The sequence below is a fragment of the Bremia lactucae genome, linkage group LG4 (assembly GCF_004359215.1).
Source record: "Bremia lactucae strain SF5 linkage group LG4, whole genome shotgun sequence".
NCBI lineage: Eukaryota > Oomycota > Peronosporomycetes > Peronosporales > Peronosporaceae > Bremia > Bremia lactucae.
Window position 1 is genome coordinate 5,839,571 of NC_090613.1, and position 13,482 is coordinate 5,853,052.

The 13,482-nt window shown below is 49.7% G+C and overlaps 1 protein-coding gene across 1 annotated transcript; it reads left to right on the forward strand.

Annotated features, from left to right (window-relative positions):
• Nucleotides 1–10,835: 10,835 nt before the first annotated feature.
• CCR75_001911 (uncharacterized protein) lies at nucleotides 10,836–12,645 on the forward strand (the record flags this gene model as incomplete). Its single annotated transcript, XM_067960012.1, has 3 exons — nucleotides 10,836–11,018; nucleotides 11,068–11,109; nucleotides 11,152–12,645. 3 exons carry the CDS (start codon nucleotides 10,836–10,838, stop codon nucleotides 12,643–12,645), a joined length of 1,719 nt encoding a protein of 572 aa, XP_067816878.1.
• Nucleotides 12,646–13,482: the final 837 nt, after the last annotated feature.

Sequence of the window (13,482 nt, forward strand, 5' to 3'; positions counted from 1 at the left end):
CGATGTGCTCGAGGAGCTTATATCATACTCTTACCTAGCGGACTATGTCCAAAAGTTGAGAACTCTTAATGCTGCTGTGCAGCAAGACCCATTGCCAGATGTGATTTTATTAACTATCTTTATGGAAACTTTAACTTGGGCGTTGTCCGAAGGGAGTTATAGCGTTGCCTATCCTGCTACTTTCGAAGCAGAGGTTGACATTGCGTAAAACGCAGAGTACGAGTTTCAGTTCTATCGCGTTAGTGCTCTTAGGGTTACCCTGACGAGACGCTAAGATTCGCGATAGCACGCAAAAAGCCTGATTAAGTGGCGCAAACATGCGAGTTGATTCCCGTTTAGCGATTCCCATGTGGAAAAAGTAGCATATCCATGTTAGGCCCGAAAAATGGCTCTACAACCGAGCTTAGAGATGGCTAGAGCCACCTTTTGTTGCTTGGTTTGGACCATGGCTGAAGTTACAGCAATATCCATTTGCCTGGGCCAAAGAAGAAGACTTCTCCTTCTTTGCTCTCATATGATCGGGCATTGACAATAAGAGGGTGAGGTTTGGGCTCGTAGTCAGGTACAGGGATGCACCTAGTTGGCATACTACCAACTTTTGTACCTGATAGCCTCATACTGCACAAAGACTTCTAGCCTGGCTTCTAAAACCTCCGGGCCCTGGGATATAATTTGATCGTCGATATGATCCGGCCCAAACAAGGTTTTAAGCTTGTCAAAAGCAATACGTCGCGCCCCCCAAAGATCACAGAAGTGCTCCATCCTCGAAGAAAATAAGTCTAAACAACTCAGGCGACGATTGACTACTAGTGCTACCAGGTGAAGCGGATCTACGTCGCTCCTTTAGTCATAGAAAGACTTATAGATTCGAAGAGAGACTTAGTTATATAGAACTCATAAGTTTTCTAAGTCAGTGAGTTTTACTAGCTCTAGAGCTCAATGAATCCTAGCTCAAGGGATTCAGGGGACTGTAGAACTAAGTGGCATTTCTAACGGGCTAAAGTTGCCCTAATGTTATACGCTCTCCGTTAAGTACACTTGGTGTACTTAACGGGATGGTCAATTACTAAATTAACGTAATTAGACCCAGCACTCGGGTGTGGTTCGCATTTGTGACCAACCTTTGTGTATGTGATGCACATAGGTGCATTCACATTTGGAGGATGACGCCTAGCGTCATTCGTTACGCGAGGTATCTAAAAAGATACGCTCGCGTTATCTATAGATAGGACATTTTGATTAGTAAAAATAGATTTATATTTAATACAATTAAATATAAATCAGTCTGAAAACTACTTTCTACTTAGTAAGTGCGCATGAGGAGCAGGATTACCGCTCCCGTGACGATACTTAATTAAAGTACTTAGTGCGTTGGTTGAGGTCACTAACGCGCCCACTACAACTACCTCACTGCACGCAAGAGAAGCTGGTTAAACAACTTCCTCGCTGTGCTAGGGCGTGAGTCTAAGTAGAGCGTGGCCACATTACGACGTGCCCGCCTACACTTGTTAGCACTTGAAATCCTTTCTACGACTCGCATCTCTGCGTGTGTACGTGAGGATGAGCGTCAATATTGATTGGGCTCATCCCCCCACCTCTTCAAACATCATCGGAAGGTGGTAGGGCTTATGGTGCAGGGACTTAGTGAACAAGCCCTGGCCAGGCTCCTGGGTAGTCCTCCTGAGCAACATGTTGCTCCGTTGGAGCAATCTGAGGCATTCGTGCTCGAACAGCGGAAGGCCGCGTCCGAGGCACAGGGCCATGCTGCGGCGGAGTCCGTCACCCAGACTCAGGATGAGCTGAGGCAAGAGCAGGCTATAAGCAAGGCTCTCAACAGGACTGATGAGATGCTCTCAGCTCCGCTGCATTAGCCGAGGCCCATTCGGATGTACCCGCCCAAGTTCGATGGAACTGTAGCGCACACGATTACCCACTGGCTTTTAGCCGTGGAGCAATGCGGTGTCGCACAGCTCATCGAGGATGACAGTCGGATGATGTCGTACGCCATGTCGTATCTGCGCGATAAGGCCTCAGATTCGACCTACTCGTTGCTTTCAGCAGACAGAAAGGCGTTCCCTTCATGGGCGATCTTTCAGGAAAGATTCGCGCCATGTACCAGCCGTCAAACAAAGAAATGTTGGTTCAGGCGCGCTTCTTTGGAGCGCGACAGGCGAAGTGATCTCTGCAAGAGTATGTGCAAGAGATGCGCTCGCTGTCGGCGTCCATTACCGTACGTCCGATTCCGGAGCACATTAAGGTGCCCACGCTGATGAACGGACTACGGCATGGCCTATCGCGAGAGGCGCCTTTCATAAAGGAGGCGTCGACGATGGGGAGGCAACCCAAATTGCCTTGGTTGAGGATCAATCCTACAGCAGTGCCTCGGCGACAGCTTGGTATAAGCCGTCGGCCGAGAGGTCAGATGCCACTCCCATGAAGTTGGGCAATGCAGACGTTGTCCGTTTTAAATACAGCAAGCGCGGCCATATGATGGCTCGCTGCTATGCCAGGGTCTCTGCTGAGGCGAGCCCAGCAAGAGGACTCCCTTCCCAAAGAGCGATGGCAAGAATCAGTGTACGAGACGCATGAGTTCTGCATCGACCACTGAGGGGTCAAGAAGTGCAGGAGCGCAGTGGAAGCGGAACGCCCTACTGACGCGGACTCTAAAGCTACCCCTAAGTTCAGAGTTATCGAACAACGGGGTAGCATAGTCCCTGAGGTCTCGAAATTTCGGACTTCAACCCTGCTGGTCTATAGCGCTCAAGTAGGAGGCTATAATGATGGTTATGACCCTCCTAGTATATTCGGATGCACCACAAAATTTGTAATCTCGCGGCTCTAAGAAAGGGATTGGCAATGTTTGAGTTGCTTTACCAGAATGGCAAGCGAGAAGAGGCGACGGCGACCGTTCGTTTAGCGAACGGCGCGTTCGTTAAGTCTGTGGGAGTTCAGGTAGAACTCGTCTTCAGCTTTAGTGGCTTCTCTTGAGAAGCTCACAGTGCTAGGTATGGAGAGTCCGTATGACCTCATCCTAGGCATGCCATGGTTGGCAAAAAACCAACCATGGATAGACTGGCGTACACGCACAGTTGCAAACTTTACGCAGGACACGGAAAGGGTGTGCTCCTGCGAGAGGCGTATACAACTGAAGTCGTGTCGAAAACAGTTGAGGGTGCGTTGACGGGAAGTCAAGCGTCGCCAATTCCTACCCAGCTCGTGGAGACTGCGGTAGTGAAAAGGACGATGACGAGTAGTCATGCGTCCGAATGTCCTGCACAGAGCCGAGAGCCTGTGGCAGTAGGCGGCGAGCTGACTAGAAGTTAGACTCGCATAAACCGGCACAGTGCCTAGAGCCTGATGCGGTTGAAAGGGGTACGTTGACCAGGAGAGCATCGGCACCCGCTTCCTTAGAGACCAATCCGTCGCTTCAAGAGGGTGCGCTGTCGTCCTCCCTTGCCGCGGGATTGGCCCTTCCTTTACTGACTTTGCCGTGTCCGGGTCTGCTCATACACCATGTGTACCTACGATACAACCCAGCAAATGTATCTTAGTGACCCCTATGACGTTCTCTTGCAAGTTGACGTACAATTGGGCGTCCTTTAAAGTCTGCAACACAGCGTCTAAATGACGCTTGTGCGACTCTATTGCGATCAGCCGTCCTCGGCCCAACTATGCACGAATACATCGTCAAAGTAATGGGGTGCGTAGGCACGGTGCTGACGTATCACGTGAGCCACCACTCGGTTGAATGTCGCTGGTGCGCTTTTCAAACCTTGGGGCATCACAAGCCACTCCCGCAGCATATCGCTTGGAGTGCTTACAGCTGTTTTGGCGACATCAGACTCTCTCATGAGTACCTGATAGTAGCCATCTTTCAAATCCAACGCGGAAAAGATAGTTGACTTTTCCATGGAGTTCAACAAGACATCTGAACCAGCAATGGACCACGCGATGTCCAATCCGGGTGTCCAGCTGTCTGCGCGCTTCGCCGCGCACGTCTACGGACTTCGTGACCGCGCGCTTCGTCCCGATATTCAGCTGCTCGACGCTGCAACGAAGACCGCGTACATGTGTGTCTTTGCCGTTGCATACGAGGCACAGAAGGCAGACGATTCAGCCGCCGGCAACATGGGCACCCGCCACGCTGAGAAGGTTCTCAAGTATCAGCGCGCCAAGACATTTTTGAAAAGTCTGGGTTGGCGTGTCCACGTATCGGGGTTGGTCTACAGCGCGCTCGAGTCAGTGCTGCCGTCCAACTTTAAGACGCTCACGGAGCACCTGCGTCTTACCAAGCGTGCAGCCACCAAGCTCAACAGAAACACACCAATTCGAATGCGATTAAGTATCTCTTCGAGGACGCGATTTACGCGTTCCATCTAACCATCTCGCTCTGGATGATCAGAAGTTGACATAGTCAGCCGTGTTCCGAGAGATCGGAAACGGATTGCCACAACTCGGCCGTAAACCGTGGATCTCTATCCGAGACCAGTTCACGGGGTAAATTGTGGAGTTTGAATACCGTGTCGATAAAGACGCGGGCACAGCCCGGAGCCGTGGTTGACTCCGGTGCTGCAGCAAGATAAACCATCTTGCTGATTGGCGTTTGCGCTGGTATGGTCGCCGTGTCCAGCTTATTGTAATCATGAACTACAACCCATCCACCTGTGGCTTTACGCACACAAAAGGTCGGGCTGCAGTCAGGCGATTTGCTCTCACGCACATGTCCCGCCTTGGCTCGCTTGTCGAAGAACTCATCGATATAATCGACTTGTTCTTTCGGCAATGGTCATTGCCTGGTCACACAATTTTTGGTGCCAGGTTCGAGGTCTATCTCGTATCCGATGCCCCTATCTGCTAGTAGGCGGCTCGGCACTTTTTCTGGGAACACATCGCGAAGTTTCCATAGAATCTCAAAGAACGGACTGTCTATCAAGGCATCCCAGCTTTGAGCAGCGAAGCATTTCTTTTTGTCCGTTTCTAGGACGCTATCGTCCATTGTGGACGACGAGCAACAGTCCACCAAGCTCTCTTCTAGAACTGGTGTGACTATTACGTGGATATTTCCACCCTTAAGTTCGGACAAAAACAGATCCCACGACATCTCCAGGAGTTTTACTATTATTCGGTAAAATTTACGACTTGATGGAGCACTACAACTGAGAATGCCTTCGCAAATTCATCTTTGACGATCTCGTTCAAAGGCTTGTCCTCTTTATTAGGGACTGACCCGTAGGTCACTCGTTTAGACGTGCCTTTTATCGTCCTAATCTGTCGGGTTTCGCTCTTCGAGTCACCACGACTTTTTTCTCTTTACATTGCTTTAAAAAAAGGTTCTTTCTGTCTCACCCGTGAAGTCGATCACTCCGCCCAGATACTCGTTTTTCATTACAATTGGCATCTCATCGCGGGGTGGGAGACATGTATGATCAGGATAACGTTTGGCTTCAGCATATTTCTCTTGCGAAGGATTTGCGCCAACTCCCAGGGCTCGCTAATTACTTGCATAAATATTGCAAGAATTATGCTAAGCAAACTTAACCATAATATGACCTCCTTAAAAAGGACGCAGAATGGGTTTGGTTAAAAGAACAAGATGATGCGTTCACATCAATGAAGCAATCTCTTGTAGACGCACCGGTCTTGGCATTGTTAGATGCGGATAAGCCCTTTAGCGTCGTCTGGGGTGCAAGATATTTTGCAATCGGCAGCGCGCTCATGCAGAAGGATGACGACGGCGTAGACCGTGTCATCTCTTATCAGTCCCGCCTTTTGAAAGCCGCGGAACTGAATTACCCCGTGCATGACACAAATAGCTACTTTCAATAAAGCATGCTTTTGTCAAGCTTCGAGTGCACCTACTGGACATCGGACCATTTTAATTTTTTTATACGGATCACGTATCCCTGCGGACCGCAATAAACTCGCCGCACCTCTCGCCTAGTATGGCAAGATGGCTTACAAGCCGAATAAGTCGAATGTCTTGGCTGACGCTTTATCGTGCAGACCAGACTTCGAGGAAAGACACCAGGAAAATGTGTTAAGTGCTTAAGCACAATATCAGCCATCAACGTTGGCAACTATGAGGGCATACCACGTGACGAGCTCATTAGCCTCTGAAATAAAAGAGAGCCACAGTCAGGACGATCATTGTCGCCTGCTGTTGGATCACTTTAACAGACGAAAGGTAACCCTTACGTCGCACCCGAAAGCTAAGCTAAATCGCTTTAGCTACAGTGATGATCTGTCATGGCATCAGCTGTCACCTTGTATACCCTTGAGAATCTATGAACCTCATGATACAAATCCCAAGCTGATGATCTTTCACGAGCTCCATGATGCACCATCTAGTGGGCATCTGGGCCGTGAAAATACATTCTTACAAGTGTCAGAGAATTTTTGGTGGCAATACGAATAAAGATGAGTGGCCAACTTTGTTCGCTTTTGCGAACAGTGTCAGCGCATTAAGCCTGCACCGTCCAGAAGTGCGCCACTGAAGCCGCTACCAATTCCAACGGACTGTTGGAAGTCAGTAAGTCTGGACTTCTTGTTTGACAGGCCACTCGAATCATAAGGGTTGGACGGGGTTCGTCGTCTTTGTAGACAGACTGAGCGAAATGGTGCATTTATTACCATGTAAAACATCGGTTACAGGCAAGCAGACAGCTCTCTCGTTCCCGGATCATGTTTACCGACTACACGGGGTGCCCGAGTCCATAGTATCGGACCGGGATCCACGTCTTACGTCTGGTTTTTGGCGACATGTTTTCGAGTTGTTAGGTATCAAGCTTCACATGTCGACCGCAGATCATCCCCAGACCGATGGCCAAACCGAACGTGCCAATCGGGTCGTGGCGGATGTCGTACGCACTATAGCAACACTCAAAGAGTGGAGCAAGCAATTGCCCTTTGTGGAGTTCGCCATCAATAACAGTGTCCACGCCAGTACAGGTGAGACATTATTTTATATAAACGGACTGCGCCATCCTCGGATGCTAGTCTCGTTTGTGGGCAGCCCGACTCTTAATGGAGGGCCCCTATCTATGCTCGGAGCAAAAGAGGGACATAGTTTCGTCAATATAACGAAGACCCGCGAGGGTATAAGGTCAAAGACAGAAACTTGCCCTAGTGGCCCTGCCAGTTTAGCAGTGGTCAATAAAATTTCGCCTTATGACCGACCTTCTCGGCGGTATCATGGGCGACATTGATGTTAAAGCGTGAGCGAGGCTCAACGCTTTGTGGATGAGCGATTAGCCATCACACGTATAGTCCGTGACGCAACGGCAAGCGCACAGGACAAGCATAAAGGATGTGCGGACCAAAATGATTGCAGAAATAATGAACGCTTTAGTGTGAGTGAAAACGTACTATTAAGTACTGCGACCCTATCTAAAAATGGAATTTCTGTACTACCTAGAGGCACTACGAAGTTGTTGCCGCGTTTCATTGGGCCCTTTACGGTGGTTGAAGAGGTTGGTGACCTAAATTATAGGCTCACCTTTCCCCCGTACATGAAGACGCACCCCGTATTTTACGTGGGTCGTCTGAAACGGTATGTAGACCCAAATGAGGTCACATATCCCATCCGTCAAAGGAGACCGATGGTGACGCCGACTGTGAGTCGAGCGTCGTTCGGATGAGGGGAACGGTGAGGGCGAAAAGCTATCAAACCGACGCCTCCCACCACGAACAGGACTTGGAGAGCGAGGGACATCACTCGAGTAACGCGGATCCCTCAGCATTATCCTCTCAAAGAGGTCCAAGCGATTATTCAGGCGTTCATAACCCTGCCGAGCCTTCGCTCGGACATCAACAAGATTTGAGGTCAGTCGCGAGACTTGTTCCTCGAGATCCGCAATACGTCGTTCAGCAGCGTTTAACGTCTGTGACTGAACGGTCAAAGGTAAGGCAGCCGCGATTAAATGGGCGAGATCGGCACTCCTATCGGGAACCACCTGCACGAATGGATGCGGATGGGAATCAACGCTGTCTTGTTGGAAGGTTGCTTGCCCACCACTCCGTGAGGCAAAGGTGTCAGACCCTCGTCCAATGGAAAGTTCACTGAAGCGTTTTGACTCTTGGGAACCGATTGATACCCTACCTATCGATGTGCCCCGCTTGGTGGCTGCCTATGAAAAGGAGCACCAGCTGAGGCCTCTTCGCTAGTCTCAAATGGACTAGAAGAAGTAGCGTTGTGAGAAGAAACAGGGGGTACAGTACCACCCATGATTGCTTTCGCACGCAAGCGGGCAAAATTAATTCGTTGCGTGTTTCATCGCATCGGAATGCGGATGATGCGGCACAACAATTTCGCCTCGTATTGGTCGGGCGTTTCAATTGAACGCAACTCGACCGGGATCGGGAAATACGCCCAAGCGTTTTTCCCTGAGCCCTCCATGACTTAAAGACGTCATAATACTTATGTGCGTCTAGAAGACGCGCTTTAGGAGCGACGCTCTAAGCTTGTATAAACGAGGCCATTTAGATGGAGGGGGTATCAATGATATGCCACCCGTCACATAGCCACGTTCTAAACGACTGGCTTCTGACACCGACTGAGCACGTTCACGTGTCGTCAGCGGAGCTTTAGGCTCCGAATCCTCTATATCAGAACCATTATGGATTATGGTCTGAGCATAAGGCCTTGTGATTATACCCAACAGAGAAGCTGCTGCGCCTTTATGGGCAGTGCTCTCATAACCTGCCGCTGTGCTATCCAGCGCAGACGACGAGACAGCATTCGTAAATGTTGCTGTCTACATGTTGTGAACCATGAGAGAAGTTTGGATGGGCAATAATGTGCCATCATCCTTCCTCATGAGCTCGTTGTCCGCATCGACGGCAACGGTGTCGACTCATTGTCGTCGACAATGAGCGACGGATCAGCATCCTCACTATTAAAGTGGGTTGGATCCTTTAGCCCATTAGCGCGACAGCAGCAGTAGCTGTCGGCGTTTCGACTAAGGCATCGGACGCGGCCGGTGAATTAACGCTGCGCGTGCGCTTAGTGCGAGGTTGAGTGGGCGTCTTCGCAGACGACCCACCAACGTGGCCCCTTTCAGGTGGCATTTTTAGCGCCGTGTATGGAAACATAAGTCGCTAGAGTGATTGAGTGAACTAGCGGCACGTAAAGCTGCTCGCGGTTCCTCGCTCTTCTTTGACGAATTCAGAATATGAATTCGTACTTAAGAAGGAATGGTGTTACGGGCTATGTTGTTCTAATGTTACACAGTTACCGTAAAGTACTTTTGGTGTATTAACGGGATGGTCAATTACTAAATTAAAGTAATTAGATCCTGCACTCGGGTGTGGTTCACATTTGTGACCAACCCTTGTGTATGTGATGCACATAGGTGCATTCACATTAGGAGGAATGACGCCTAGCGTCATCCATTACGCGAGGTATCTAAAAGATACGCTCGCAATACATATTAGGTGTTATCTATAGAGATGACATTTTGATTGGTAAAAATAGGTATTTATATTTAATTTGATAAAATATAAATCAGTCTGAAAACTACTTCGTACTTGGTAAGTGCGCACGAGGAGCCGGATTACCGCTCCTGTGACGACACTTAATTAAAGTACTTAGTGCGTTGGGTGAGGTCACTAACGCGCTCACCACAGCTACCTCACTGCACGCAAGAGAAGCTGATTAAACCGCTTCCCCGCTGTGCTAGGGTGTGTGTCTAAGTAGAGCGTGGCCGCATTACGACGTGCCCGCCTACACAGTTAGTGCCCGAGAATATATATTTTTATAAAGGTTTCCTTCTCTCGTAGATCAATAGGCAAGCCTTAGAAAGGCACTTGACGCTGTAAGATCAAAAGGGGAACTGAATTCTACTCAATTATCCAAATCTTAAACCTTACCATACTAAATTAAAATAGATCTCGGCCGCCAGATTTATATCTGGTGGCTACCACATAGGTTACCCATTATAAATAAATTTTTCGAGATTAGCCATTCAAAATAGAGCAAAAGCGTATTTTACATATTTACCCGTATAAGTAAATGTACCACGAACCGCATTTCTTCTTTTAATTGGGTTACTACATATATTTTCGGACAAACTGACTATTCTCACGGATTTCTAGATACTTTTAGTTTCTGGTAAGTCTAAAACAAGATTAGAACTCAAAATTAATCGCTGCTTCTTAAAATACTATCTGTTATTATATTTAAAAGGCCACGTGCTTCTTATTTCATTCTCTCTACATAAATTAATGTAGGAATTATCGGCAATATTAGGGGACGTTTACAAATGTCACTGCCGATCGTTTAAATAAAATCAGCTTCAGACAGATACGAAACACGATCTCGATACATAACACTGATACAAATGGAGAGATTGAAACGAAAGACATAATTTTAAATCTTATAAAAAAGGACGTTTTCGAGCAGGCAAACATTAATGAGTGTTCACCTCATGCGCTAAAAAGGGTCCTTTTTTCCCTAGATTATAAATTGCCTTGGCAACATGTTCATCGACACTGTATCATCTTTCGCATTTGGTTTTGGTGACTTAGAATGGCAACCAATGCTTTACGTCCATTGGCCAAAACGTTCAAGGTTCGCGTACCCGTAGAAACGAATCTTCCCGGTCGACATCCCGGCGCTCAAATCGCCGCAAGAGCTGAATGAGTACCTGATGTCGCAAGTTTCCAAGTAGCTAGCGTTAATTCAAAGTGTCGCGTTGCTTGACTAAGGACCGTCTCTTCGCTTGTAATAAAAGTCTTCTCCGCTTTGTAGCAGAGAAGGCCACAGCGCTCAAATGCGATGGTTTCAAGGGCAGTATCTCGGAATGTACCCCCGTTGAAAGTTCAAGCAAAATGTAGAAATGTCCTTGTTTGCGCACGCAATGGTTACGATACTTCCTGCGGCGAACGCTTCACCGAATTCTCCCGTCTTCCAACACAGTAGCCACCGCCACGCCTGTTCCATTTTTAAAGCGACAGGCGCATGGCCAAACAAGGCCTTCGTCAATGGGCCGCGTCCAGGGGATACGCGATCGCCAGTTACAGTACCCCTCTGTCGTCGCTGAGATGATTCCCTCGGGCCTGTCTCCGTAGTCTCCGCGATCCCTCCTCGCGGCTCATCTGCAGTCGCGTCAGGTACGCGTCCAGCAGCTCTTCCATATTTTTCCTTCTTGGTAGCGCTCGCGGCGTTTCAGCGCCTCTCTCTTGCGCGAGATCCCGCACGCCGCCACGCCGTGGAAGATCTCATTTTCGCTTCGGCACCGTCGAGACCGAACACTCGACAATTGCATACCCACGTCGATGGGGTTTGCAGACCACATGCGTGAGAACACAAGCAGTAACGAATCACCGGGCTGGCACCAGTGGGAGCCCGACCACGAGCCATCTATCGACGACAAGCCCGATTTCCCCGACGTAACCTGCCCCGCCGAGTCCTTTCCACAACTCGGGCCGCCCGTGCTCCGGCCGTCCTTAAGCGGCAACGCACAAGCGCCACTGAATCACCACAATCAAGTTACACGCTTCATGGCAAAACAGGCGCTGGGGTACATCCCCAAGCTAAACGCACTGAGTCCCGAGCGCTCCTCGGTACTGTCATTTCAGCTCCCGAGCATTGGCACGCCGCCCTTGTCGCCTCAGAAATGGGCAGGGCCTTCCCCATTCGTAACCCCCGAGGAATCCGAGCATGGACGCCTCAGTCTTCCTGCTCTCGGTCCCAGTGCGAGCAACTTTATCCAGCGATCTAGTAGCTTCTCCGAGCCCCGTGGATTGCCAATGCCACCGCTTAAACTCGCACAATCCGAGGTGACGCACCACACCATGTCCATTGCAGACCTGTGCCAGCCCTTCCGCTACGTGCGTGCCGCGTCGTGTCCTTCCGATACAAACCCACTAAGTTCGGACCCCACGACGCCCCAGCAAGCGGTCGAGCAAAGCTGGCGACCTGCTGTTGAGGCACTTAAATTCACACGCACCCAATCCTGTGGGGGGGAAGGCGACATGCTACGTGGGAATCTACCGCTAAGTCCGTCGCCGCTCAAGAAGGAGCGTCAGCCGTCTCGGCTTGAACGTAGTAGCTCCATGGATGCGCCTACGCTCATGCGCCATTTAAAGCGCACCGCAGCCGAGTCAATTGATCTAACGCAGTGGCTCGACCAGCCAAGCAGGGACTCTTTGAGCTCACTAGCGGACTCGGCGGACTCAATGTACCAACTCGAGCAAGCAGGGCGCTCTATGCGCATTTCGGACTCGCCTTGTTCCGACCAGGAAGCCAAGCGCGAGAAAAAACTGTGTGCGTTTCCACAATGTGCAAGTAATGCTGTCACGCGTGGGCTCTGCATTAGCCACGGAGGAGGACGCCGATGCCAGCGCAAGGGCTGTACCCGCGGCGCACAGAGTAAAGGGCTCTGCGTGGCTCATGGTGGCGGCCGCATTTGCCACGCCGCGGGGTGCTCGAATATCCAGCGCAGTATGGGGCTGTGCATTCGCCACGGTGGCGGCCGGCGCTGTAGCGTCAAGGGCTGCCAGAAGGGCGTCGTGCGGCAAGATTTGTGCACAGCTCACGGAGGCAAGCGTAAGTGCCGCGTGCCCGAGTGCACCAAGCACGTGAAGAAGAAAGGGCTCTGTCGAGCACATGCCAACTCCATGTTCACTACGTTAAGCTCGCAATAACTTATCGAGCGGGGCACAAACCGGCAAGTTCGTGCCTCAAGCTTTACTTGAGCAAATCCTAGTTTAAGTCGATTGACATGAAAACAAAGTGTACATGTACTGCAAAAGCAACGATGTGTTTTTGTCCTTTGATTTGTGACGTGACTTGTAGCGCTGTCGTGTTAACCAACGCGATCGACTCGGTTGATTAGCATTAAAAACAGAAGTTTGCTTTGGCGACAAACATGTGCATTTGGGTAACGCGAGTTATGGTCAACCGCATGTTAAAAGTGCAAGTTGGATGACCGAGCTGCAGGTATCCCTCGGATAACTTATAGCCACTGTGAAGGGTGAAAGCATAAGTTATCTGAGATTAAAAGTTACGTGAGGAATAAAAATATTTACTGAACCCCCTCACTTTACTGACTGTCCAATACGGTTTGGCCCCTCCTGCTTCCGCATACGCGCCTCACCAATGCGCAAAAACTTCAAGTCTGCAGGCACAAATTACAGAGCCCACAAATAAGCCAGAGTGTCTTAGCATCTTGGGCTACAGCCCACTTCAGTGAGAACATAACACAGGCTGGTATCAGTGGCATCTTAAAGAAGCGCAAGGAGCTGGAAGTCATGATAGAGACTGATCTCGCTGCCAAGCGCCCACGTGTCGCACACCATTTTCAACTCGAAAAAGCCCTGGCAACTTGGGTGCTTCAGTACCAGGCGAAAAACGTTGTCCTCACGGGGGAGATTATCAAGGTTAGGCTAAAAGCTTTGCTGACCGCCTGGGGTTGGCTAAGGATGCTGACAAGTTTTCCAGTGGATGGCTTCAGAGATACCAGCAGCGAAACGAACTTCGTT